Source organism: Lithobates pipiens, unplaced genomic scaffold, assembly GCF_037356315.1.
Source record: "Lithobates pipiens isolate NorthernLeopardFrog02 unplaced genomic scaffold, aLitPip1_a1.2 Scaffold_18, whole genome shotgun sequence".
NCBI lineage: Eukaryota > Metazoa > Chordata > Amphibia > Anura > Ranidae > Lithobates > Lithobates pipiens.
Genome location: NW_027507758.1, coordinates 143,046,937 through 143,074,778, shown reverse-complemented (window position 1 = coordinate 143,074,778; position 27,842 = coordinate 143,046,937). Strand labels below are relative to the sequence as shown.

The window sequence follows — 27,842 nt, the reverse complement described above, 5'->3', positions numbered from 1 at the left end:
TATATAGTTTAGCAGAGACCCTAGGGAATAAAATGGCAATTGCTGCAATATTTTATGTCACACTGTATTTGCCCAGCTGTCTTTCAAATGCAATTTTTTGGGAAAAATTCACTTCAATGAATGGGAAATGGGAAAGATAATGTTACATCGCGAGAATCGTGAGAGAATCGTGATCCATCTCCTAAGCAGAAAAATCGTAATTCTCATTTTAGCCAGAATTGTGCAGCTCTAATACACACATATACATCCACACACACTCACACGTTTTGCTTTGCATTTCAATTTTAAACAGAATGGGTTGTTTTACAAGGTGGAGGTTCACATTTGTGTTAATATAAAGTAGCACTGATAATTTAACCCCTTCCCGCTGAGCGTACGCAGATGTGCGTACTCGGCTTCCGGGGGTCATACCGGGATGCTGCCCGCACCTGCAGGCATCATCCCGGTACCGTTTTTTACAGCGGGCGATTGGCTATCCAGCCATAACAACCGAAGCAGCTAAAAGCCGCTCGGCTGTTATGCCGGAGGAGCGGGAGGGGACGCCCCCCCCTCCCGACGCCGTTACCGGTGCTCCCGTTCAATCGGGAGCACGATGCACTGTCTGATGCCTCCGGGTGCTGGGCAGGGACTGGAATGAAGCCGTAATCGGCTTTGTTCCAGCCTCCTAATAGTAAACACGGAAGCGACGTCATGATGTCACTTCCCGTTTACTCGGCTGCCAATGGCGCCGGTTTTAAAAAAATATACAGTATTCAGAATCGCCGTTTTCGGCGATCTGAATACTTTGAAGTGTAAAGGAGGGATCGGGGATCTTTTAGACCCCCGATCCCTCCATAAAGAGTACCTGCCACCACCTATTACTGTCACAAGGGATGTTTACATTCCTTGTGACAGCAATAAATCAAATCAAAAATGTAAAAAAAACAACAACAATTTATTCATTTTAAAATAAATAAAATAAATGAAATTTTTTTTTTTTTAAAGCGTCCACCGTCCCCGCGAGCTCGCGAAGCAAAGAAAACGCATATGTAAGTCGCGCCCGCATATGTAAATGGTGTTCAAATCACACATTTGAGGTATAGCCGCGATCATCAGAGCGAGAGAAATAATTCTAGCACTAGACCTCCTCTGTAACGCTAACCTGGTAACCGTAAAAAAGAATAAAGCGTCGCCTATTGAGATTTTTAGGTACCGTACTTTGTCGTCATTCCACGAGTGCGTGCAATTATAAAGTGTGACATGTTTGGTATCTATTTACTCGGCGTAACATTATCTTTCACATTATGCAAAAAAATTGGGCTAGTTTTACTGTTTTGTTTTTTTTCAATTCATGAAAGTGTCCCTTTTACCAAAAAGTTGCGTTTAAAACACCACTGCGCAAATACCGTGTGACATAAAATATTGTAACAATCGCCGTTTTATTCTCTAGAGTCTCTGCTAAAAAAATATATATAATGTTTGGGGGTTCCAAGTAATTTTCTAGCAAAAAATATGGATTTTAACTTGTAAACACCAAATGGCAAAAATAGGCTTAGTCATGAAAGGGTTAAACAACACAAACAACGGTCCCTATCCCACATACATACACATTGTTTTTAAGCTTCTTAGTGCAGTGCTTTGTCAAAAAAAAAACTGTGAGCAAAATAAGTGAACCGTGAAAACACAGCACACAAAAAAGTGCTCAAAGGGTAGAGTATGGCCAGACTGATGAAGAGAGGGGGCCTCTGACCTTGGACCACCCGGGCTCAAGACTCCTGACAGAGGCCAGGTACACTATGGTCTACCTAGGCCGAAGCCAGATGGATTTCACTCCTTAGGAATCACTCAAAGCCGGTCTACCAAGTAGTTGGAGAAGGGCTCTTCCAAAGAGAGACCTGAAGGCCACATACATACACATACTAGGACCAATTTAGACAATTGACCTACCAACATGTCTTAGGAGTGTGGAGGAAACAGGAGTACCTGGAGTAAACCCACGCAAACACATGCAAACTCAATGCAGGTAGTGGATTGGGATTGAAACTGATGACCCTAAAGCTGATAGGCAGAAGTCATAACCACAAAGCTATTGTGCTGCCTCAACAGGGGTCTTTGATTTTGGAATCTCCATGAGTCAGTTTACACAATGGAATTGAGATGCATAGTGAAATCTTTAACAGCTTAATGGCAAAACAGAGGTGTCATGATGACAGAAGATGCAATGTTGACAAAAGCCAAAAGGGTGCAATACTGCCATTCACACGGATCACACGTTGTCACCTAAGTGAGGTGCAATGCTTCAGAGAGAACAGTTGTTTTGGCCATCAGTCTGATGTTGAAGTTGTGGAACAGTTGTTAAAACAGTGCTTTATTCACGTAAAGGAAGAGGGGCAAAGCAATAGTGAAAAGAAAATATATGTTATTCAGCCATGAGGTTAATGTGCTCTGAATGCCCAGTATCCCCAATAATCAGGCAGTGCTTAGCTCCATGTGCAACTTTAAGATGCCTGAAATATAAACTCATATGCATGATTAGACCACCAATGTGTAAACATAAAGTAGATGCATTGCCCAGCAAATTTTTAAATAAAAATATGCACAAAAATGTAAAGTTCACTACAATATTAAAGCGGTAGTAAACTGCATTGATGAGAAACACCCCCCCCCCCCCCGCAAGGTAATGGCATAATGTGCTAGTATGCATCATATACTAGCACATTATGAGGGAGTTACCAAAGAACAAAACCCTCCAGCGCTTCGCTGTCACCGCTAAGCTCTTGTACACACGGTCAGACACTCCGACCACAAAATCCATCTCATTTTTTCCGACGGATTTTGTCCAAAACTGGTGTTGCATGCACACGGTCGGACAAAGTTGTCGGAAAATCCGATCGTTCGGAACGTGATGACGTTCGCTTGTTACGATGGGACTACGTTCAGGCTAGTAGCCAATAGCTTTGGTCTCGTAATTTGATCTGAGCATGCGTGGCACTTTGTCTGATCGGAATTCTCTACAAATGATCGGACAAAGTCCGATCGGATCATGTTGTCGGAAAATTTTATATCCAGCTCTGAAACTTTGTTGGTCGGACATTCCGACAGAAAAAGTCAGATGGAGCCCACACACAGTCAGATTATCCGACAACACGGTCCGATCTGACATTTTCCGTCGGAATGTCTGACCGTGTGTACAAGGGCTAAGAGAGCTGACGTCTTCCTTCCAGGTTTGTGTCCTAGGGCTACATGAGTGGCCAGGGGTGCGATGACATCACTCCCCATTTATGGTACAGGCTCTGAAGGTCCAGCACTATACGCCAGACCTTCAGAGCGCATGCGCGGGTAACGTCACCGGATGCATGCACTCTGAATATCTCCTAAACGGTGTAAGCTTAGGAGATATTCACAGTACCCACAGGTAAGCGTTATTATAGGCTTGCCTGTAGGTACAAGTGGTAGAACAGACCCTGCATACATTCCACTCCCATGTCTTGCCACCACTCCTTTTCTGGGCTGAATGAATGACAGCCAGCATCATTCAACTTGCTTCTTGTGCACCCAGGCTGTCACAGATGAATTATGTCACCAGCACACGAACAAGCTTATTTAGAAGGGCAATGCTCTTTATTTTTGTTTGATCACATAGAAGGGCAATGCCCTTTATTTTTGTTTGATCACATAGAAGGGAAATGCTCTTTATTTTTGTTTGATCACATAGAAGGGCAATGCCCTTTATTTTTGTTTGATCACATAGAAGGGCAATGTCCTTTATTTTTGTTTGATAACATAGAAGGGCAATGCTCTTTATTTTTGTTTGATCACATAGAAGGGCAATGCCCTTTATTTTTGTTTGATCACATAGAAGGGCAATGCTCTTTATTTTTGTTTGATCACATAGAAGGGCAATGTTTTGAGACTACGAAGGGAACCCTTCACCACTCTGGCTCACAGCAGAATGCTGCGAATAAATCAAACACAGGAAATCCAGGGCACTCCTTACAGGAGTACAAATAGCGGGTGCTGTGGCGAACTAGCCGATGGTGCTGCCACAACAGATGCCCAAAAAACTACAACATCACAAGCACACCATATTCCACAATGCAGACAGGACATTTAATCGTCGCCTGTAACTAGCAATGTTTTGAGGTCACCAGGCACCCCATCATCAGGCTGCAGCTCACTGCTGCCAAAAAATCTGTAATCGTTAAGCTGAACTCTGACTTTCAGCATTTGGTTTACGGGCAACTTGTTATCCGGGTACTAGTTCTTAAAGCGGAACTAAATTGATAAATAATTGGCCTCCCCCATCCCACCTTCTTAAGAACTTGGGCACATGCGCATACTGTATGTGCTGCCAGTATCTTCAGGTATCTGGCACCTGGCAGAGACCAGTGGCGCATATGCGTACACGTGGCAACATTTATGCACATGCACAGAAATGCTGCCAGCTTCTGGCAGATTTTCACTACACTGCACATCGGCGTTTGTGCCCACTTTATTGCCCAGCAGCGGGCAAATCCATCGCACACAGTTGCTGCTTAGTAACTGTGATGTAGCTATGCCAGGAGGCAGAAGGGCCCAGCCTAGGCCAGAAACCCAGAAGTGCACAGCACAAAAAGAATTACAGTAAAACTTTGAGAGCATAATTAGTTCTAGAAACATGCTTGTAATCCAAAGCACTTGTATATCGAAGCAAATGTCCCCAAAAGGAAATAATGGAAACTCAATTGATATGTTACACAACCATTTATTCATAAGCCCTTCCGTTTATAGTCCATACAAAAAGATTATAGCAATGTGATAGGTTGTGTAACCATAAAATGTTCATCCACAAATGGCAGCCTACCCCAAGGGGATTAGAAGCAAAATCCAGCAGGAGCTACAGAGTATAAAAGAGAAAAGGGGCGCCTCTAAGTGAAGCTATATGGTTACATTTAATGAAGGCACAACATTTAGCAACTCACATGGTTGATTAAAAGAGGCACATCTAAGGCCCCATGTACAGGGGGCGCTACTAAACATACATTCAGAGGAAGTTGGATGCTTTTTTCAACTGACCCTGAACTCATTCAATGTTATCCTATGTGACCATGTACACAGTCTCGTTTATTGCCGTTTTTAGGCAGTTGCGTTTAACAGCGTTTTTTTCTAAAGCAAAAAAAGGGGTTCAGACACCAAAGTTTCAGACGTTTCAGATGCTAAATTCATCTAAATGTGTTAACCCGCGTTTCGTTTATAGACGTTTTTCGTTTTGGGACATTTAAAAAATAATAATATAAAAAAAATGTAAACTGTTCCTGTAACTATCTTTGTACCAAATGTTGCATATATCCTTTACCCATCGATATGCTGTAATAACATATACCAGAGTCCGTATTTAAAATTTATGACAGCGATTAAGCCTTTGAACTAATAAAATAAATATATTTTTACAAATTTATTTCTGCTTCTTGTCGCTGCCTGAAAACCCCAAGGGGAACCTGTCCTTTCATTCTATGTAAACAGCTTTACCCCGGATGCCTGCATACTTAGATGTGCCTGTTTTAATCATCAACCATGTGAGTTTCTAAATGTTGTACCTTCATTAAATGTAACTGTATTGCTAAACTTAGAGACGCCTCTCTTCTCTTTTTTTACTTAGTTGTGACATGACGCTACTTGTATATCAAGTAAAAAAATTTATTATAAAATGTTGCTTGTCTTGCAAAACGCTCTCAAACCAAGTTACTCTCAAACCAAGTTACTCTTAAACCAAGGTTTTACTGTACAAAAGGTAAACATTTTTTTATAAAAATCTTTAGCTTTTGTGTAAGAGGAACAGGAAAGGATAAAAAAATAAAATAAAAGTTTGTTGGAGTGAATTTAGTTTTGCTTTAAGACATCTTTCAGCCTGGGGGCAGTAAAAATAAGCATTTGCTCTGTGTTTTTATCACTCCCTTCCCCCAACTGCCCACCTGCTGGTATGCTTTGCAGGAAATTGAACTAAACATGTTGAGTTTGACAGGCGTCATCTTCTTTCAAACTTGACCATTAAAGTGATTGTAGAGGCTCTTGTTTTTTTTGTTTTTTTTAAATAAACAAACATGTTATACTTAGCTCCTCTGTGCAGTTGGTTTGCACAGAGCAGCCCAATTCCTCCTCTTCTCGGGTACCTCTTTGCTGTTCCTAGCCCCTCCATCCCAAGTGCCACCTCAGTCAGCAGCCCCCTCCCCTGATTGGCTGACTGACTTTGACTGACAGCGACAGGAGCCAATGGCACCGCTGCTCTTACTTAGCCAATCTGGAGGAGTGTACTGGATGGCTGAGGGAATCGTGGACATCACTGGAAAGAGAAGGGGGTTCAGGTAGGTAATTGGGAGGTGTGTGGAGGGCTGCTACACACAGAAGTTTTCTTTATCCTAATGCATAGAATGTATTAAGATTTAAAAAAAAAACTTCTGCCTTTACAACACCTTAAAAGTCAAAAGGACACCACAACCCTAAGCCAAACACGTGGTTTGGAGTGCAGTATTTCAATGAAAAATCACTGTTTGGCTGAAAAAAAAAAAAGTATCGCCTCCTATAGGTCTGCAAATTGCCTCTGAAAAGCAATCAGATCACCTTCAGAGGGGCAGCAAGAACTGGCACCCCTATGAAATGTTAATGTGCATTTTATTATGTAAGTTTCTGTATGTCGTCATCATTGTTGATAGACATTTTTTTCAATACTTTTTTGTCCCCTATTTCTTGTGCCAACACATTACTTTTACTTGCATTGTATTTACTGTATTTATTGGCGTATAACATGCACTTTTTCACCCTGAAAATCGGGTGAAAATAGTGTGTGTGTGTGTTACACGCTGATACTGCAATTTGGGCTGCCTCGGAGGGGACAGGGAGGGGGTGGGACGAGCGCCATCAGATTACATACAGCGAGAATCTCCTGTTTACTTGGCGGCCTCTGTAATAGGAAGTCCTGTCTCCTGGGCCAGCATTGGACCACTGTTCTGTCCATCATAGAAGCTGGTCCAGGAGGCGCGACTTTGTATTAAACAGGTGATTCTCACTTTATGTAATCTGACAGCGCTCGTCCGACCCCCTCCCTGTCCCCTCCGAGGCAGTAATCTGAGGTGAGGCTGCAGATGGGCATTGATCAGGCTGCATTAATGGCAATGGTGAGGCTGCATATGGGCATTGATCAGGCTGGGCATTGATGGGCAATTGTGTGGCTGCAGATAGGCATTGATCAGGCTGGGCATTGATGGGCAATTGTGTGGCTGCAGATAGGCATTGATCAGGCTGCATTGATGGGCAATTGTGAGGCTGCAGATGGCCATTGATCAGGCTGCATTGATTGGCAATTGTGTGGCTGCAGATGGGCATTGATCAGGCTGCATTGATGGGCAATTGTGAGGCTGCAGATGGGCATTGATCAAGTTGCATTGATGGGCAATTGTGAGACTGCAGATGGACATTGATCAAGCTGCATTGATGGGCAATTGTGAGGCTGCAGATGGACATTGATCAAGCTGCATTGATGGGCAATTGTGAGACTGCAGATGGGCATTGATCAGGCTGCATTGATGGGCAATTGTGAGACTGCAGATGGGCAATTGTGAGACTGCAGATGGGCATTGATCAAGCTGCATTGATGGGCAATTGTGAGACTGCAGATGGGCATTGATCAAGCTGCATTGATGGGCAATTGTGAGACTGTAGATGGACATTGATCAAGCTGCATTGATAGGCAATTGTGAGACTGCAGATGGACATTGATCAAGCTGCATTGATAGGCAATTGTGAGACTGCAGATGGACATTGATCAAGCTGCATTGATGGGCAATTGTGAGACTGCAGATGGGCACTGACCAAGCTGCATTGATGGGCAATTGTGAGACTGCAGATGGACATTGATCAGGCTGCAGATGGGCAATTGGTCAATGGTGAGGCTGCATTGATAGGCACTGACCCTAATTTTGCTTCAAAGTTCTTTATTTAAAATGTAATTTTTTTTCCCTGAAATGTCCTAAAATGAAGGTGCGTGTTATACACCTGTGCGTGTTATATGCCGATAAATACGGTATGTGCATTTCTAGGCATTTCAATAACGTTCATGTGTGTTGCGTAAAAATGTAGACATGCCGCGCACGGCACCAAATTTTTAGTGTGAACAGGGCACATAGCAAACAAAATGTTTCTTTGCGTACCTACATTTTTCTAGTGCTGAAAACCCACATAGTGAGAAAAAGCCTTACAGGAGTTATGTGTCAATAGTCAACCATAGACTATATGGCCCAATCAAACTCTACATTTTTTGTTTCTTCCATCTCCTTATTACACATGTGAAGAGAAAACAGGCTTGAGTGTGAATTCTTCCTTTAGTAAATCAGCTTCCATGCATGAATCACGGCTTCTGCCCAACTGTGGTTTCTTCTGCTTTTCTGATGCAAGTGTAATGAGGAATTGCTCCTTTGAGCGAGAACATCTTGAAGGACATTTACAACCTCAGACTGGCCGCATTTCATCAGTTACGTAACCTCATCATGAAACAGTTCTGAATGCTTTTTTTTTTTTTGTTTTCAGCTGAAAGTAGCATTTTTTCACTAATCAGAGTGGTTATGAGTACAGATTACAGCCATATAATTATATAACAGCATATAACCAAATAATAGATCATATTCATGTTATCTCACATTGCCAAACTCTATTTGTATTTATGGCAGATTATACTTGGAGCGGTTTCCTAGTAATTAGGAGTCTGGGTGACGGTCAGGCTGTGACTCGCTACTTGGCAGAGATGAATACTTATAAAATGAATTCAATAATACAATTCTGTCTAAAATTATACTACCGGTATTACAGTTGTGCTCAAAAGTTTGCATACCCTGGCAGAAATCGTGAAATTTTGGCATGGATATAAAAAATATGACTCAAGGAAAAAAAAAAAACATAAAAGCGCCTCTAATTCCGCATACACACAATCGGAAATGCGGCCAGAAAAGACCAATGAGAGCTTTTGGTTGGAAAATGCAACCATGTGTATGCTCCATCGGACTTTTGCTGGACGAATTCCAGCAAAAGATTGAGAGCAGGTTCTCAATTTTTCAGTCGGAAAAAGTTCCCGAATGGAAATTTCGATTGTCTGTAGCAATTCCAACGCGCAAAATTTCTACGCACTTTTGGAAACAATTCGATGCATGCTCGGAAGCATTGAACTTCATTTTCTCGGCTTGCCTTAGTGTTGTACATCACCACGTTCTTGACGGTCGAAAGTTCAGAGAACTTTTGTGTGACCGTGTGTATGCAAGCCAAGCTTGAGCGGAATTCCGTCTGAAAAACCATCCAAGTTTTTTCTAATGGAAAAGCCGCTCGTGTGTATGCGGAATTAGTACATTACTCCGTCAGAAAAAACATCCACGTTTTTTCTGATGGAAAAGCCGCTCGTGTGTACGCAGCATTGGTGCAAGGTTTAATGTTACAGTAGTATGTTATCCAACACTTACATCAAAGTAAGGGATGACAGGCTCATGGGAAGTGAGATCTCCTGGGTTGGTCTCCAATGTCTCTTGCATGTCCTGTATGTGCGGAATGTCCAGCTGCTACTTGAGAAAGGAGCGTGCATGCTCCATATGAGTCTTGTGCATGCTCTGAAACGCGTTGTGCTTCTCCCATACCCCGGTGATGTCACACACTCACAAGCACGCTCCCAGAGCCGAATACCTTCATCTCCTCCAGCCTCTGAGAGGATCAGCCGGCTTTCTCCTGGGTCATCGCGGTTACTGAAGCTGGACATTCCGCTCATACAGGATACGCCAGAGACGTTGCAGGCCAACCCAGAAGTTCTCACTTCCCATGAGCCTTTCAAAAAAAAACTCTTTTATTTAAGGATAGTGATCATGTGTAACCATATATTATCACCTAGCTGCTTGGCTCATTTTTAAACCATAATAACAGAAATCACCCAAATGAACCTGATCAAAAGTTTACATATCCTGCAATGTTTGGCCTTGGTACAGACACGCAAGATGACATACACAGGTTAAAATGGCAATTAAACATTAATTTCCCACATCTGTGGCTTTTTAAATTGCAATTAGTATCTGTGTATAAATAGTGAATGAGTTTGTTAGCTCTCACGGGATTCACTGAGCAGGCTAGATACTGATCCATGGGAACTGTCAAAAGACCTGCGTAACAAGGAAATGGAATAAAGATGCAAAAGGATATAAACAGATAACCAAAGCCTTGAATATGCCAGTCCGTACTGTTTAATAATGTATTAAGAAGTGGACAATTTGGGGATCTCTTGATACCAAGCCAAGGTCAGGCAGACCAAGAAACATTGCAGCTACAACTACCAGAAAAATTGTTTAGGATACAAAGGAAAAACCCACAGGTAACCTCAGTAGAAATACAGGCTGCTCTGAAAAAATGACATGGCCAAGCTGACCCTCCACTGGTTACAGCAGAAAAAGGTGAAGGTTCTGGAGTGGCCATCACAGTGTCCTGACCTTAATATCATCGAGCTGCTCTAGGGAGATATCAAACGTGAAGTTCATGCAAGACGCCCAAAGACTTTGCATGACCTGGAGGCATTTTGCCAAGAATAATGGGCAGTTATACCACCTGCTAGCATTGGGTCTTCATAGACAACCATTTAACCATTTTACGATTGTGCCATTCTGTTATGACCTACAGTTGAATATGAATCCCATGAGAAACAAACGTGTTTTGCCTGATTACTTGTGTTTTCTTTAAAAATGGTACAAACTGTCTCTAAGGGTATGCAAACTTTTGAGCAAAACTGTATATCAAGGACAATGAAAATGTACTGTATAGCCGCGTACACACGGGCGGACTGTATGGCCTACTTAGTCCGTTGAAACACATTTCAGCGGACAATCCGCTCGTGTGTGGGCTTCAGCTGACTTTTTCAGCGTGCAGTCTGGCGTACTAAGTATTTCGGATTTTTCGAAATACTGTCCGTCGTACTTTGGTTTCAGCGGACAGTCCGCTCGTCAGTAGGCTAGTTCGACGGACTAAGAATGGCGCATGCTCAGAAAGGATTTACACGGCGAAAGGTTGCATTGCTGTGTATTGGACTTCCTATTTCTAGTCCCGTCGTACGTGCTGTACACGTCATCGCGCAAGCTTTCGACGGACTGTTTGTGCATCCGTGTGTGGTCAAGTCCGTTCATTCGAAAGTAGGACGGACTGTCCGTCGGATTGTATGACGGACTAAGTAGGCCATACAATCCGCCCGTGTGTACGCGGCTTAGGTCTACCCAAGACCTTTTTATACGTTTCAAATAGAGTTGGGAAGGTTTAGAACCTTTGTCAAATTTGCACTGCTCTGTGTCTCCATGGAGGTGTTTAACTCCCTCTATTTGTCTTGGTGACCACAGTCACCATGGGAAAAAAAGTGATGGGAAATGAGGTATTTTTTTTTTAATTTATAATATTAAAAACACTTGGCAACTACTGTTTTTTGTAGTATTAATTTCGCACAGATTAATTTATTACAGGGTATACTTGCAGATTATGATGGGTTTCCTATTTAAAAAAGCTAAAGTCCAGCACTGGCTGCCAACATACATGTTTACTGGGAGGGGAGCGTGTCCCTCCTCTAAATCATTCAGGGTAGGGGTGTGTATGTGTTGTGGGCAGCTCATGCTATCTCCTGCTATTCAGACAGCCTTCAGAAATGCTGATGATTTGCCTCAAGCTATCCAGCTGAAAATGGTAACTATAAATATAATACAATATAACAAAATATAATACTGTACAATATAATAGTAATATAACATAATATACTCCTGCAGAAAAAAAATCAAATAGATCCCTCTATCCACACTATACACTGTGGATGGACAAATCCTCCTTACTAGGATATTGTAGCAACATACACTATATTACCAAAAGTATTGTGATGCCTGCCTTTACACGCACATGAACTTTAATGGCATCCCAGTCTTAGTCCGTAGGGTTCAATATTGAGTTGGCCCACCCTTAGCATCTATAACAGCTTCAACTCTTCTGGGAAGGCCGTCCACAAGGTTTAGGCCGCGTACACACGGGCGGACTGTTCGCCCAACCTTGTCCGCTGAACAGTGTTTGGGCGGACAGTCCGCCCGTGTGTGGGCTTTCAGCGGACAGTTTCAGCGGACAGTTGGACGGACAAAGTCTTTCGGAAATTCCGAAAAACTGTCCGCTGAAACTGTGTTTGAGCGAACAGTCCGCCCGTGTGTAGGCTACTTTCGAAATGAGCAAACTGTTCCCGCTCGGAAAGTCCGCCCATTTCGAGCGCGTGTACAGGTAGGCGGGGCCCGCGAGGGAGACGTCGCGGGCTCCGCCGCCTGGAATGGGCTTAAAGGGGAACCCCAACGCCGAAAAAAATCGGCGTGGGGGTTCCCCCAAAGTCCACACCAGACCCTTGTCCGAGCACGCTACCCGGCCGGCCAGGAAAGGGGGGCGAGCGAGCGCGCCCCCCCTCCTGAGCCGTACCAGGCCGCGTGCCCTCAACATGGGGGGGTGCCTTGGGGAAGGGGGGGCCGCGCGGCCCCCCCACCCCAAAGCACCTTGTCCCCATGTTGATGAGGACAAGGGCCTCTTCCCGACAACCCTGGCCGTTGGTTGTCGGGGTCTGTGGGCGGGGGGCTTATCGGAATCCGGGAGCCCCCTTTAAGAAGGGGGCCCCCGGATACCGGCCCCCCACCCTATGTGAATGAGTATGGGGTACAATGTACCCCTACCCATTCACCTGTGAAATAAAGTACAAAAAAAAACACAACACAGGGAAAAAATATTTTATTGCACAGCTCCGGGGGTCTTCCGTCTTCGGGGGTCTTCTCGCCGGACTCCTCCGCTATCTGTGTGTAGCTCTTTTACTAGCGGAGGAGTCCGGCTTTCTTCCTCCCCGCCGCCGGCCTCTTCTCCCGACTTCGGGGGTCTTGTCCCCCTCTTCGGTTCTTCTGCCGGGCCACCGCGCCTTCTTGTAGCTCTTTTGCAGGCGGTGGCCCGGTCTTCTGTCGCCGCTGCCTTCCGTTCTTCTGTCGCCGCCTTCGGTTCTTCTGCCGGGCCACCGCGCCTTCTTGTAGCTCTTTTACAGGCGGTGGCCCGGTCTTCTGTCGCCGCTGTCGTCGCCGCCGCCTTCCGTTCTTGTTCTTCTTCTTGTTCTTCTTCTTCTTCTCCTGGAGATGTTGACTCGACGAGCTCTCCGGCCGGAATGCCAGAGCCGCGCTGTGCGGTCACTTATATAGTGACAATGGGGCGGTGTCACATGGTATATGTCACATGGGTTGGTCACATGGGTTGATGTCACATGGGGACTATGACATCGTAAGGGGGCGGGGTCACCATGTGACCAACCCATGTGACATATACCATGTGACACCGCCCCATTGTCACTATATAAGTGGCAGCGGAGCGTGTCCCTGGCATTCCGGCCGGAGAGCTCGTCGAGTCAACATCTCCAGGAGAAGAAGAAGAACAACAAGAAGAAGAACAAGAACGGAAGGCGGCGGCGACGACAGCGGCGACAGAAGACCGGGCCACCGCCTGTAAAAGAGCTACAAGAAGGCGCGGTGGCCCGGCAGAAGAACCGAAGGCGGCGACAGAAGAACGGAAGGCAGCGGCGACAGAAGACCGGGCCACCGCCTGCAAAAGAGCTACAAGAAGGCGCGGTGGCCCAGCAGAAGAACCGAAGAGGGGGACAAGACCCCCGAAGTCGGGAGAAGAGGCCGGCGGCGGGGAGGAAGAAAGCCGGACTCCTCCGCTAGTAAAAGAGCTACACACAGATAGCGGAGGAGTCCGGCGAGAAGACCCCCGAAGACGGAAGACCCCCGGAGCTGTGCAATAAAATATTTTTTCCCTGTGTTGTGTTTTTTTTTGTACTTTATTTCACAGGTGAATGGGTAGGGGTACATTGTACCCCATACTCATTCACATAGGGTGGGGGGCCGGTATCCGGGGGCCCCCTTCTTAAAGGGGGCTCCCGGATTCCGATAAGCCCCCCGCCCGCAGACCCCGACAACCAACGGCCAGGGTTGTCGGGAAGAGGCCCTTGTCCTCATCAACATGGGGACAAGGTGCTTTGGGGTGGGGGGGCCGCGCGGCCCCCCCTTCCCCAAGGCACCCCCCCATGTTGAGGGCACGCGGCCTGGTACGGCTCAGGAGGGGGGGCGCGCTCGCTCGCCCCCCTTTCCTGGCCGGCCGGGTAGCGTGCTCGGACAAGGGTCTGGTGTGCACTTTGGGGGAACCCCCACGCCGATTTTTTTCGGCGTTGGGGTTCCCCTTTAAGCCCATTCCAGGCAGCGGAGCCCGCGACGTCTCCTTCGCGGGCCCCGCCTACCTGTACACGCGCTCGAAATGGGCGGATTTGCCTCCTCCTTACGTGGGCGAGTCCGTTCATTTCAAAAGTTGAGCGAACTGTTTGGCAAACAGTTCGCTGAAACAGTCCGCTCGTGTGTGGGCAAGTCCGCTCATGCAAATTTTGAGCGGACTGTTTGCCGAAACTGTTTGACGAACAAGGTTGGGCAAACAGTCCGCGCGTGTGTACGCGGCCTTAGGAGTGTGTCTATGGGAATGTTTGACCGTTCTTCCAAAAGTGCATTTGTAAGGTCAGGCACTGATGTGGATGAAAAGGCCTGGCTCGTAGTCTCCACGCTAATTCATCCCAAAGGTGTTCTATCGCAGTGGTTCTCAACCCTCAAGTATCCCCAACAGGCTATATTTTGGTAATTTGTCTTAGATTAAGTAGCTGTCCAAAATACCAAGCCATTGACTCTGATTTAAAGCACCTGTGCAAGATAAAGGAAAACCTGCAAACATGGCCTGTTGGGGGTACTTGAGGACAGGGTTGAGAACCACTGTTCTATCGGATTGAGATCAGAACTCTGTGCAGGCCAGTCATGTCTCTCCACCCCAAACTCGCTCAGTCATGTCTTTATGGACCTTGCTTTGTGCACTGGTCCAAATCATTTGGTGGAGGGGGGATTATGGTGTGGGGTTGTTTTTCCGGGGTTTGGCTTGGCCCCTTAGTTCCAGTGAAGGGAACACTTGAGGTGTCAGCATACCAAGAAATTTTGGACAATTTCATGCTCCCAATTTTGTGGGAACAGTTTGGGGATGGCTCCTTCCCGTTCCAACATGACTATGCACCAGTGCACAAACAAGGTCCATAAAGACATGGATGAACGAGTTTGGGGTGGAGGAACTTGACTGGCATGCACAGAGTCCTGACCTCAACCCGATAGAACACCTTTGGGAAGAATTATGCCTGTACACACGGTCGGACATTCCTGCGATAAAATCAGTCAGATTTTTTCAGACAGATTTTGGCCCAAACTTGTCTTGCATACACACAGTCGCACAAAGTTGTCGGAAAATCTCATCGTTCCGAGCGCAGTGACAAATGCACTTCTGGAAGAATGGTCAAACATTCCCATAGACACACTCCTAAACTTTGTGGACAGCCTTCCCAAAACAGTTGAAGCTGTTACAGCTGTAAATGGTGGGCCAACTCAATATTGAACCCTATGGACTAAGACTGGGATGCCATTAAAGTTCATGTGTGTGTAAAGCAGGGGTGCCCAACCTTTTGAAGAGCAAGGGCCAATTAAGCGACTTAGTAACCGGTTGCGGGCCACAATGAGTGGAGCAGAAGGATGACAGTTCCATGTCCACTCTGCATATGCAGAGCGGATGCGGATACAACCCACTCTACTCTATGGGCCCTTGGATCCCATCTTCCCAGATAGAAGGGAACGAATCGGATTGGAGGTAGGTGGGGTGTAAACGGCCACAAGTGCGTTTACATCTGCGGCTCAATACAGGTGAATGGAGGGTCAGACCGATAGTGTCAATGGGGCCTAAGGCTGTTTTCACACTGATGCGTTGTGGTTCACCCACACAAAGGGTGCAGACAAGTGCACCTGTGGCTTTCCTGCAGGTTAGCTGTACTTTGTCACAGACTTCTATTATATCCTGCAGGTGTGGTGCACTTTCTGAAAGTGCACTAAACTTGCAGGTAATAACAGAAGTCTATGGCTCAGTGCAGATAACCCGCAGGTGTTCTGCGCTGCATCTGCGGATCAGTTTGAAAGCAGCCCAGTAACCACCGCAGAACAGATATGCCCATATATACACTGTGATTTAAGTAATAAACTTACCTTTAATAACAGTGTTCCATTCAGGTATCGCCGGCTGTTGCCCCAGGCAGATCGCATTTGGTATCACTCCACCTGTGATAGGAATTAGCGCTATACAGGAAGCATCGGCTTATGTGCCTCTGCAGCCACTTGCTTCCTCTACCAGTGGCTTTTTTTTTTTTTTAACAGAAGCTCTATTAGTGGATTTATTCACAACACTGATTCTCTGGGATGGCGGGTTGGCAACCCACAATCTAGGCTTGCCAATCTGCCATCCCAGAGCAGGAGAACGCGGGCCACATCAGAGGGCTGGTTGGGCACCCCTGGTGTAAAGGCAGGTGTCCCAACACTTTTGGTAATACAGTGTAGTTTGGTGGGGAGAGGATAGGCACTCACTTAGCTTTTTATTGCTGGCCTGTGGAAATTTCTAACCACTTCCTGTGCCTATGAAAATGTGGTCACCGGGACAGCTAGGGAGTGAAAATCTCAAACTGCAAAAAAAACAAATAAAAGTTTCCCAGGCTAAAATAGGAGACATTCCTATAACTTTTCATTTTAATTTTTTTACACTGTCCCAATAAGTTTGATATAAAAAAAAAAAATAATAATAATAAAAAAAAACAATAAAAAAAAAAAACAAGATCATCCTACCTGACAGCGAGACCACTTTTTAACATGTACCATGGAATGTAAACATTTCCCTTACTGGCTTTAGAATAAATTGCAGAGACTGTAAAGGAACAAAAACTACAGTGTGTTACATAGCCCATAATTTGTTCTATAGCAGAGAGCTCCACCATAGAGCCAATCTTAGAACACATACGTTCCACATGTGGTTTTGCTTTGTACAAATCTGCAGCAAAGGGAAAAGCTTCTAAGCTTCCAAGCGTTACTTGGAAAATTGATGGGAAAATTGAACTGACGAAAATAGCAGGTGCCTAAATAAACCACTGCTCTAGTTCAGAAGCTGTAAAATATTGTCCTTTGAGTCTTTAATACCAACCCGCCAGGAGTTTAGATGTTATAGAGAAAGTATAGTGTATATTCAGAAAACATATCATTTTGGTAATTACGGCAATGATTTTCACATTTTTACATAATTGCTTGCTTTTATTTTTGTTATAATTTTAAAGTGGAGCTGAACCTAAAAAGTGAATGTACGCTATGTTATAGGGACAATCTAGAAATGGTAATTGTGCCTAAGTGGTACCCTAAAAATGTACCCTGTGTCTGGAATTCCTGCTGAAAATTAGCAGTGCATGTTCTTGGCATGCCTGTGTCTACAGCCTCCTAGCTGTATCTGCAATGAGATCTAAAGCACTGCTGCCTCTGACTTCTAATTTCAGGAGATTTGAAATGAGATTTGGTGTTGTCATTGCTGTGCTACCAATTATTCTCTTTGCTGGAGACTCTAACATGAGGAAGGAAAGCCCTGCCTCTACTAAGATGGCCACCTACAAACAGACAATACCGAACAAGGCATGGCAAGTCAGTAATGGAAACAGATTAACTACAGGGAGTTCACAAGCAATACTGGTGACAAGTCATTTGCCTATTGCTTGATTATTTAAATCGATTTTTGCATGAGAGCCCAACTCTGGGAAACCTAAAAATTATTAATTGCTCATTTAGGTGTAGAGGACGTGTTAAAGAAGATTTAATTACCAGATCCTCCACTCCTCTGCGCTGCTAGACTGGTTCCCGCAGCATCCTCTCCCTATACTCCAACAATCTAAGGTCTTGATGTCATCAAGATCAATGCAGGGTCCACAGCCTTGCACTCAACTTGAGGATGCCAAGGGACAGTCCACTGCTAGAGCATGGAGAAGCATCATCTACTGGGGGAGGGGGAAGAAAGGTAAATTAAAATTCTTCTCCTCTCCCCTAGACTAAATGAACAGTTAACCATTGCATTGGGGCTGCCCGGAGTTGGGCTTTAAAGTTGAACTCCAGGTTAAGTAAATATTGCCTAAATACAATAGACATGTCTTCCTTGAAGGTTGTGTATTTCTTCCAAATCTGTGCAGTCATCCAATGTGAATCTTTGCATCTGTGCAGGAGCTTGCTATAATAAAGACCAGTCACTGTTTTTGCCACTCGTGCAGTAAGGCTGGACTTGTCTCTGCTCCCCTCTTAGCCCTTGTACACACGGTCGGACATTCCGACAACAAAATCCGTCGGATTTTGTCCGAAGAGTTTTGTCCGAAACTTGTGTTGCATACACACGGTCGGACAAAGTTGTCGGAAAATCCGATCATACGTAACGTGATGACGTTATTTCATTATGACGGGACTACGTTCAGGCTAGTATCCAATATCTTTGGTCTAGGAATTTGATCTGAGCATGCGTGGCACTTTGTCCGATCGCAATTCTCTACACACAATCGGACAAAGTCCGATCGGATCATGTTGTCGGAAAGTTTTATTGCCCAGCTATAAAACTTTGTCCATCGGATATTCTGACGGAAACAGTCCGACGGAGCCCACACACGGTCGGATTATCCAAAAATGCGGTCCAATCGGACATTTTCCATCAGAATGTCCGACCGTGTGTACAAGGGCTTATAGTTTTCTGCAGGCAGCCTGTACTTGGTGGAGGCTTAAATATAAATCAAACTAGATGGACTCAAGTGGCCAGGTCCAAGATTTATTGGAGGTAAATCTCTCAAAAAAACCAACAACATGGAACACCTGTTACTCCTACATAACACCCGTTACAAAACTTGTCATTCCAGCAGAACAGTGCCTTACTAATCTGCCCCTGGCCAGGGTGAGATCCTTCTATGAACCCTGCAGAACATGACACCTGCTGGACCTCCTTCACAGCAGGCATGTAGACTGTGCATGGGCTGCCTTCACTTTTTGATTGATTGCTGTGAACAATCAGACAGATGCGGGTGGACAAATGCTCTAAACTCTGGTCATGAAATAGCCTGTTTAGGTTCCACATTCAACTTATAGGGTTCAAAGATTACTATATACACACAACAGTAGCTGGGTCCCCTTTTGCCTGGAATTTGGTTATTTATTACAGGCACTTATAAAACACTGCAAACTTTAAGCAGTGCTTTACGTGTATATTGTACTGTATTTTTCACTCCATAAGACGCACCTAGGTTTTAAAGGTTGAAAACAAGAAAAAAAAATATTCTGAACCAAATGGTGTACTAAAATATTTTCCAGTGCCCATGAAATGCAGAGTGGCCATTACCATAGAAAATGCAGAGTGACCATTACCATAGAAAATGCAGAGTGACCATTACCATAGAAAGTATTGGCAGGGTATGGCAGAGTATTGGCAGGGTATGGCAGAGTATTGGCAGGGTATTGGCAGGGTATTGCAGAGTATTGGCAGGGTATTGCAGAGTAATGGCAGAGTATTGGCAGGGTATTGCAGAGTATTGGCAGGATATTGCAGAGTATTGGCAGGGAATGGCAGAGTATTGGCAAGGTATGGCAGAGTATTGGCTGGGTATGGAGGGATGGCTGTGACTGCACTTGTCACAGAGCAGGGCTGTGGGCACTACAGATGCAGCCCACAGCGCTGCTGCCACCTGATCTCTCCCCTCCACTGTACAGATCTGTACACAGAGGGGAGAGAGGAACCGGCGTCATTATGATGCTGGTTTGTTTACAAGTGATCACTCCTTCATTTGACTGAGCGATCACATTGCAAACAGCGGATGCACCAAGATGGCCGCCTCTTTGGAGCTAGGCTGAAGCCGCGGCCTTTCCTAAGCGCGGCGGGGGTGGTGCCAAACGTATATTCGCACCATAAGACGCAGGCACATTTTCCCCCATATTTCTGGGGGAAAAAAGTGTGTCTTATGGTCCGAAAAATACGGTACATTCACATCAATCTCTGTCCTCAAGGAGCTTAGAATCTAAGGTCAATGGTTCAAGAAAGGTTGACCGCATTCCCAGGTATGAAGCAGAGATGATTACTTTATTGAAGATAAAAATCCATGAAGATACACCAGAAGATATCATGAGACCTCTATGCAGGCATGGCAAGATTAATCCATTTCACAAATCAAGGTGTGCTTAGTCATAATCAAATTATGAATGACTAAGCACACGTTTATTCGTGAAAACCGTTAATCTTGCCATGCCTGTGTAGAGGTCTCATGATGTCTTATGATGTATCTTGATGGATTTTCATCTTCAATAAAGTAATCATCACTGCTTCATACCTGGGAGTGCGGTCAACCTTTCTTGAACCATTGGCTCTTATCCAGGCTGAGGGACTGGACCTGCACCATAAGGTTGAGGAGAGCAATCATTCCCACCTAGAACGGCACAGCTCTGTCTCTATACAAGGTCCCTACCTCACATTCATACATACACACACTAGGGACAATTTAGACAGGAGACAATTAACCTACCAGCGTGTCTTTGGAGTGTAGGAGGAAACTGGTGTACCTGGAGGAAACCCGCGCAGCCACAGGGAGAACATGCAAACTCCATCCAGAGTGCCGTGGTTCAGATTCAAACTGACGATTCTAATACTGCCAGTTGGAATGATTACCTCCAAAACATGACAAAGATTAAGACTCCTACGTTTGACTAAACCACTGTTCTTTAACCCCATGTTATTACCCACTTGTCAACCAGCGACGTATTTGCACATCACTTGACTTCAAGTGGTTATACCAGGATGATGCCTCAGCTGATAAGACTGCAGTAATGGCCAAGTTTACACTGCATGTGATGTCACATGGTCACATGGGGTGTAGGAGGAAGCTCTGAATGATTCTGCAGCCTCCTGGGATGTCAGTGGTGTGCTGTAGGAAGTCCTAATAACAGATAGATAAGCACATAGAGAGTGTGCCATAAATCAGGGGAGATCTGGGCATGCTCAGTGACTTCATTCTAAAGAACAAAAAGGATAACAATACTATGCAAGTAAGGAGATATCTACAAGCAGCGTTCATTCGGTTTTTTTATGCTGATTTACATGGGACAAAGTTGTGGCGGAGGGTTTTCAACCACTTTAAAGTATTGCCTATAGATACTAAAATGAATTTTTTTTGTTGTCGCTGCAGAGGCATGCACAATTTTAAAGTGTGACATGTGTGGTATCTATTTACTCAGCATAACATTATCTTTTACAGTTTACCAAAAATAGTGTTACGTACGGTGTTTTTTTGCAAGGAAATTAAAAAAATAAATCCAAAAAAAATAATAATTGCAAAACCCACCAATTTATTCTCTAGGGCCTCTGCTTTAAAAAGGTTTATTGTTTGGGGGTACTACTACTTGTAAACAAAAGGTGCCAGAAAAGCACTGGGTGTCAAGTGGTTAAGGACTCCTCTATCCAAGTAGCCACAAGCAGAAAGTCCTGTATTCTTGCACGATACCACCAATCACGAGATAATTGCCATTTTAGCATGCTTACATGCCGATCCGTCAAACAGAAGCAGATATTGACCAAATTATTAGGCAACATCCTGTTGTTCTGCAAGTAATTGCTGAGATATGCTCCAGTGGCACTCGTCTCTGCTTGTCGCTACACATTACCACTCACAGGATGTGACCCTAAACATGTATGTAAAAGGCAATTCAATTGGATAGTTTCTTAGACAAAACTATGTTTAAAAAAAAAAAGACCTCTCCCACTGAAAATGCAAACTACCTGGCTGTAAGGCCAATCCAATTATACAGTATGTCTGGAATTCTGACTTGCGCATGCTTCTTCTAGGTCGGTGGAACACGTTGTGCCCCATTGCCCTTCTCCTTCGTACTACCAGCCTTTACTTTTTATGCTGCTAAAGTTGTCTTTCCCCTCTAAGGCGTACAGCTTATCATCTAGAATTCCCCATTTCTAACTATTCAGTGAAATGAATGAACCCAAATAAAAAAATAAAAACTAAATCTGATGAAAGACTAAAGAGAGATGTCTAAATAAAAGTCTTACTGGATCGGTTCATCTCAGAGAGCCCGTGTTCCTGCAGCTGACAGCATCGCCTGTGCGAGACTTCTGTGCACCAGCTGCTCATTCACAACAAGTACAGAACGCCAGGTTTCCTCTTACCTTAAAGAAGCTCTCCCCCGGCCAGCACACTTCCATTGTCACCCGGGCAGTCTTGTTCTGGATGGCTCCTCTGTTTTCCCAGCTCTTCTGAGAAGAAAGACATGTTAATGGTTAGCGTAGTCTGTAGGAAATTCCTCTGCAAGCCACAGAATTATTAACAAAACGCACCCTGCCAAGATCTTTTCCGTCAACAGTGCCCGGCTATTTCTTCCTTAGCTCAGCCCCTTCTAGCCCATCGCATGCCTGCTTCCTAGGCTCGGAGAGGGGGCTGAGCACCCCCTCTATAGAAATGAGTGGTCAGTGACTGGCGTGGGAAGACTGTTTACTTGGAGTGTGCTTTATCCCTCTCTGCCCTCCCTCCAGTGAGAGAACAACTGTTGTGTGCAAGTGTCCTTGTCCCCGGGGAGATCAGACTGCAGGCACTAAGAAGGAGGGCACTGACAGCAATGGATGAGTTAATTCACCCTGCACAGCTGGAATAACACCATTCCCCGGCACTCTCGGTGCAGACCTGCCAGGTGGATCTGCTACTGATTGTGAAGAAAGTCTTCCAGTTAGCTATTAACTCCTAACATATGGACTTAAGAGGCCACTAGAACGGGAAAACGTTCTCCTTCAAACAAAGCGACATCCGTATGAATGTAGGTTGGGCAGGAACCTTTGATGTATTCTGCAGAAAATTCTATAGACGTTATGTCTGCCAGTGAGATCATACTGTACTGACACTGTCAATTCACCTTACTGCTGGGGGGATTAGAGAAGGAACTATAAAAACACACGCAAAAGAGAAAGTTCACCTGCTCTGACCATTCACCCTAGGCTCACACCTATGCGCTTTTTAGTGTGTTTTGCAATTTGCAGAAACGCACTACAGTCCACTTGTTTGTTAGCATTGTTTCCTATGTTACACGTTCATATCTATGTGTTTTGGGGCCAGTGAGTTTTTGGAAAGGGTCGGGGACAGTTTTGCGCGTAATAGACTTCAATGGAATCGCACCAGAAATGCAAGTGTTGTGTTTGTGATGCGATTTTTGATGCGTTTCATGTCTCTTATTTTTCTGTTTAAAACACTTTATATAGCTAGTTGCTAAGGAGGGGCCCGGGAAGCCGCCCATCGCATCCTTAACAACTGATGACTAATCAGGGGTTCCCCACTTACAGTCCAATATAAAAAAAAATAAAAAAAGGAGTGGGGTCCTCCCCGGTCCATCACGTCTAGTATGGATTCGGAGGGGACCCCCCACACCAATTTAAAAAAATAATGGGATGGGGTCCCCCCAAAACCAATACCAAACCCCAATTTGACCTTGCAGCCCAGCAGGTCAGCAAAGGGAGGGGACGAGGTAGCGTTTCCCCCCTCTCCCCTCCTGAACTATAACAGGCCGCATGCCCTCAACATGGGGGGGATGGGTGCTTAAAGCACCTTCCCCCATGCTGATGGGGAAAAAGGTCCTCTTCTGGAAAACCCTGGCCAGTGGTTGTGTCAGGGTCTGCAGGCGGGGCTTACCGGAAAACAAGGGGGCCCCCAGATCCCACCCCCCATGTGAATGGGTATCGGGTACATAGTTTTTTTCGCAATTTAATTTATTTATTTTTTTTGCCTGCAATTTTTTCTATTACATTCAGCTTGCGGGAAACCCTGCTGACAGCTGATGACTCATCGGTTGTTAAGGATGCGGCGGCCAGCTTCCCAGCCCCCACCTTAGCAACCAGCTATATACAGCGTGTTTACAGTGTTTTAAAGAGAAAAAAAAGGCAAAATGCATAAAAACTGCATGCAAAAACGCATAGAGAAAGAGGGTTTAAAAAACGCAAAACGTGCCTGAAAAACGCATCAAGCGCAGCCGTATAGATGTGAACCTAGACTTAGGGCTCATGCACATGAGCATAAAAAATGGCATTTGTTTTTTTTGTTTTTTTTTAAGTCCATAAACGCACTGCATGTTATTTAATATTGCCATGCATATGCAGCAGACATTTTTTGCGCATTTTTGCGCATATTTGCGTGCAGCATTCAAGGTATAAAATAAATGCTCTAAACCTGCATTTGGCATGCAGGTTAGCAGTCATTTGTGCTAGAGTTGCATCAAATGCAAATTTTGGTGCCAAAAGCGAAAATTCAGAATGCACTTGGTCGAACAAAAATAGAGCAGGGGAAAGAAGACCTCCCTGAGAAAGGAAGTCACGGGCGGACCAAGCTGCTTATCAAGGGAACTTTATTATTATTGCACAATTAATGAAAATAGTACAATAACTAGGTACCCACCACCAACTACTAGTCTAATATTAAAATAAGACAACGTTGTCTATATAAAAGCAACTGTGTCACATATACATCAGGCACACACACCCCATTTACACCCAAGTGAATTGGCGGTTTATATAGGCATGTAAGTCCTGGTGATTAGCACCATCACTAAACATGCATATCCTGTCACTATTAACCATTAAGCCCCCAACTGGGGGATAAGGGGGTAATTTATTGGGAATTCACACACTTGAAAGGTAGACTCTATAAAGATCGATGCCACTGGGTTAACTTAGTTGACCGTTATTTCACTGGTGATAAACACTGTATAGGAGGTGGCATATAGCCACAAGTAGTCAGTAATTTGTTCAACCTATAACTGGTCTTTACAGCAAGGAGCACATGGAAGGGCAATGCATGTCATAAAACAAACAAAAATTGATCCCATAGAACCCAGAGGATGGAGCCAGAGTAGGCATAATAGACAAAGATTTACCACCCGCTCCAGAAATAGACAGCATTCCTCAGCTAGTGATAACTGTGACAATATCAAAACTGTTCGTTTTGTACACGTGGGGGAGGCTGAAGTCACGGACCTGGGCCCTTTGGGGGATATTCCCAATAGGAGGGAATATTAGACATAAAAGGCAGAGGAAGAGGAAGGGAAGGCAACACCAAGGGGACATTTCCCAAAACTGAAAAGCAGATAAGAACACTCAGTACAAAGCATTAGAGGGGTGTGAAACCCTGGCTCCATCAGTACCCCCTACAAACAATATGAGTGTTATCTATCAAACTTCCCACTCGAAGAAAGACACATTAACCTTTTTAAGCAAGGGGCTGTCCTTCTCTCCATCAGCGGCTATGGATGAGTTCACAGTATATAAAGATATCAACCTATTTTTGCGCAAGGCGATTTTTCGCATCTGGCATACTGGCCACAAGAACAGTGCTCAAACGGGTGATTCGTGACCTGTGACCGTTGAAGATAAGAAGGAAAGAGCTGCCCTGGAGAACTTGGTAGCTCTCCTGGATGAACAGATGGTTCTGAGGATGAATCTGACTCTGATAAAATTAGGAGGCCCAGTAGCCTTTATATTAAATCCACTAAAATGCCTCCTTTGTACAAGCATCACTGGATGAAGGTCTATCTTGACGTGGCCTCTACAATTTGTCCAATGAAGAAAGGAAGGCAACTACTTTTGGCCTGTGAGGCTAATCTCTTGACCAACAAGAAATGGGACTACCTGAGAGTGGGGGAGTACAATAACCCCACCTTCTATGTAATCCCGAAACTACACAAATCTCTCACCAATCCACCTGGTAAGCCTATCGTCTCAGCGATAGGGGCCCTATGGAGAGAGTAGACAGATATGTAGATGGATTTGTTAAAACCATGGTGACGTCACTGCCTTCCTGTGTCCAGGGCAGTCGTGATGTCCTGGCTAAATTGCAGGATCTGGAGATTCCCCCTGGGGCCCTGCCGGTGTGGATCGACGTGGAGTCGCTTTACATGTTGATACCCCACGATTGTTGTGGCCTCAGGGCAGTCTCTTTTTCCTGGAGATGACCCATCCTGAGTTTGGTGCTCAAAACAAGTTTATTCTGGAGCTTCTAAAACTCGCTTTGACTAATACTTCCAATTTCTCGATGGATACTATCAACAGACAAAGGGGACAGCTATGGGAGCACCTTGGGGTCCATCATATGCCTGCCTCCATCTGGGCCTCTGGGAGCTTGAGACGGTCTGCCAGACGTCAATGTATCTCAGCGGGGTACTTACCTGGCTGAGATACATTGATGATGTCTTTATGGTATAGATTGGTGATGAGCAACTCCATGAGTTTCTATTCGCTCTAAATAATAATGAGAGAAACATCAGGTTAACCCATATAGTAGACCCCAGTTCAATTTCCTTTCTTGACTTACAAATCTCCATAGCCGGCAACAGAATAACTACTTGTACCTTCAGAAAGCCTACTACAGCAAACACGCTTCTGCAGGCTTCCAGCCATCACCCAGATCATCTGGTTATGGGAATTCCTGTGGGTCAGTTCCTGCGACTTTGCAGGAACTGCTCCAGGGATGTTGATTTTCAGAGGGAAGCAGGAGAGATGTTCAGCAGATTCACAGACAGGGGTTACTCTCATAAAGTCCTCAAAAAGGTGCGGAGAAAGGCCTGGACAAAAGACAGGAGGGACCTCCTTATCAAAAAGCAGGAAACCCAAAAGACACCATGTAAAGAACCCCCTCTAAGGATAATCACTACCTATGGGGCACAATGGGAACAAGTGAGAGATGTACTCCAAAAACATTGGGGAATTCTCACGAAATCTCCTGCTTTAATTGGCATTGTAGGTCCCTGTCCCCAACTAGTCGCCAGAAGGGTCCGCAAACCTTAAGGATACCTTAGTCCATTCTGAATACACTAGGGGAAGGACCACAAACTGGCTGACTGAACTACCTCCTTTCAAAGGAATGTATGCATGCAGGCACTGTCAAATGTGTAGATTTGTTGAGAAAACTGCAAGTTTCACTGATGCGAATTGGAGTGTGTTTTTTCAGATTAAAAATGTCATCAACTGTGCGACCTCTAGAGTGATTTATATGCTGGTGTGTCCATGTAAAAAGCACTGTACAGGTAAAACCAAGAGACAACTCTGAATTTACATTGGTGAACACTTAAGAAGTCAAATCAAAAATTCAAACAAGGAGGAGAACAAGAAGAAAAGACATGTCACCACTAGCATTACATTTTGCAGATTTCCATGGGGTAGCACGGATGGTTTCAGTAAAAAGGGGATTTATACCCTGAATTTGCCATCACGTAGAGGTGATTTTGTTACTAACCTGCTTCAAAAAGAAAAAAAATCTGGATATTCAGGCTTAAAACACTTGCGCCACTGGGCCTGAATACAGAATGCAGTTTCATGCCCTTTCTTGAACGCTAATTAGGGCCCTAACGTACTATCTTTGTAAGAGACATAAATTCTGGTTTGATGGACAAATTTGTCCTCTCTGACCGTAGATAGGGAATACCCATAGAGCAGCCAGTCATAGACAGGTATATTATGTCACCTTATCACCTCTGCAGTATTTCCAACTGTCTCATTAACCTGGGATCTCTGGCTCTGCTTTTCCCTCTGTAACCTGATCACCTTGAAACTGTCAAAGCTACTTGCTTGCTATGATATGCCTTATGTGAGCTCTTCTGTCTAGCAGCAGAATGAATATGTAGTGTGTAATTGGGAGGTTGACATCTGGTGGTCTTTTGTGAGAATGAGAGCATTTAATTAACTTTGTTCTGTGTGAAAAAGTGTATAGACGACTGCTTCTGATTCTTGATAAAACCCACGTGATTGGGTGAAACATGTCAGCAAAGACACAAGGGCAGTGGCGCGATATACGTCACTGATGACGCACCGCGTCACGTCAGCACAAGCACACCACACACTAT

General features: G+C 44.8%; 1 protein-coding gene across 4 annotated transcripts in view; it reads right to left on the bottom strand.

The window, feature by feature from the left end:
• Nucleotides 1-27,842, bottom strand: part of RIN2 (Ras and Rab interactor 2) — a 271,299-nt gene that overhangs the window by 163,770 nt on the left and 79,687 nt on the right. For 2 of the 4 annotated variants that reach the window (XM_077486208.1, XM_077486211.1), the window contains exon 2: nucleotides 22,138-22,224. In XM_077486208.1, the coding sequence (XP_077342334.1) occupies nucleotides 22,138-22,224 (87 nt within the window). Of the gene's footprint in view, nucleotides 1-22,137; nucleotides 22,225-22,305; nucleotides 22,655-27,842 lie in introns of those variants that run through there. The other 2 variants (XM_077486210.1, XM_077486209.1) reach the window with 2 other exon arrangements.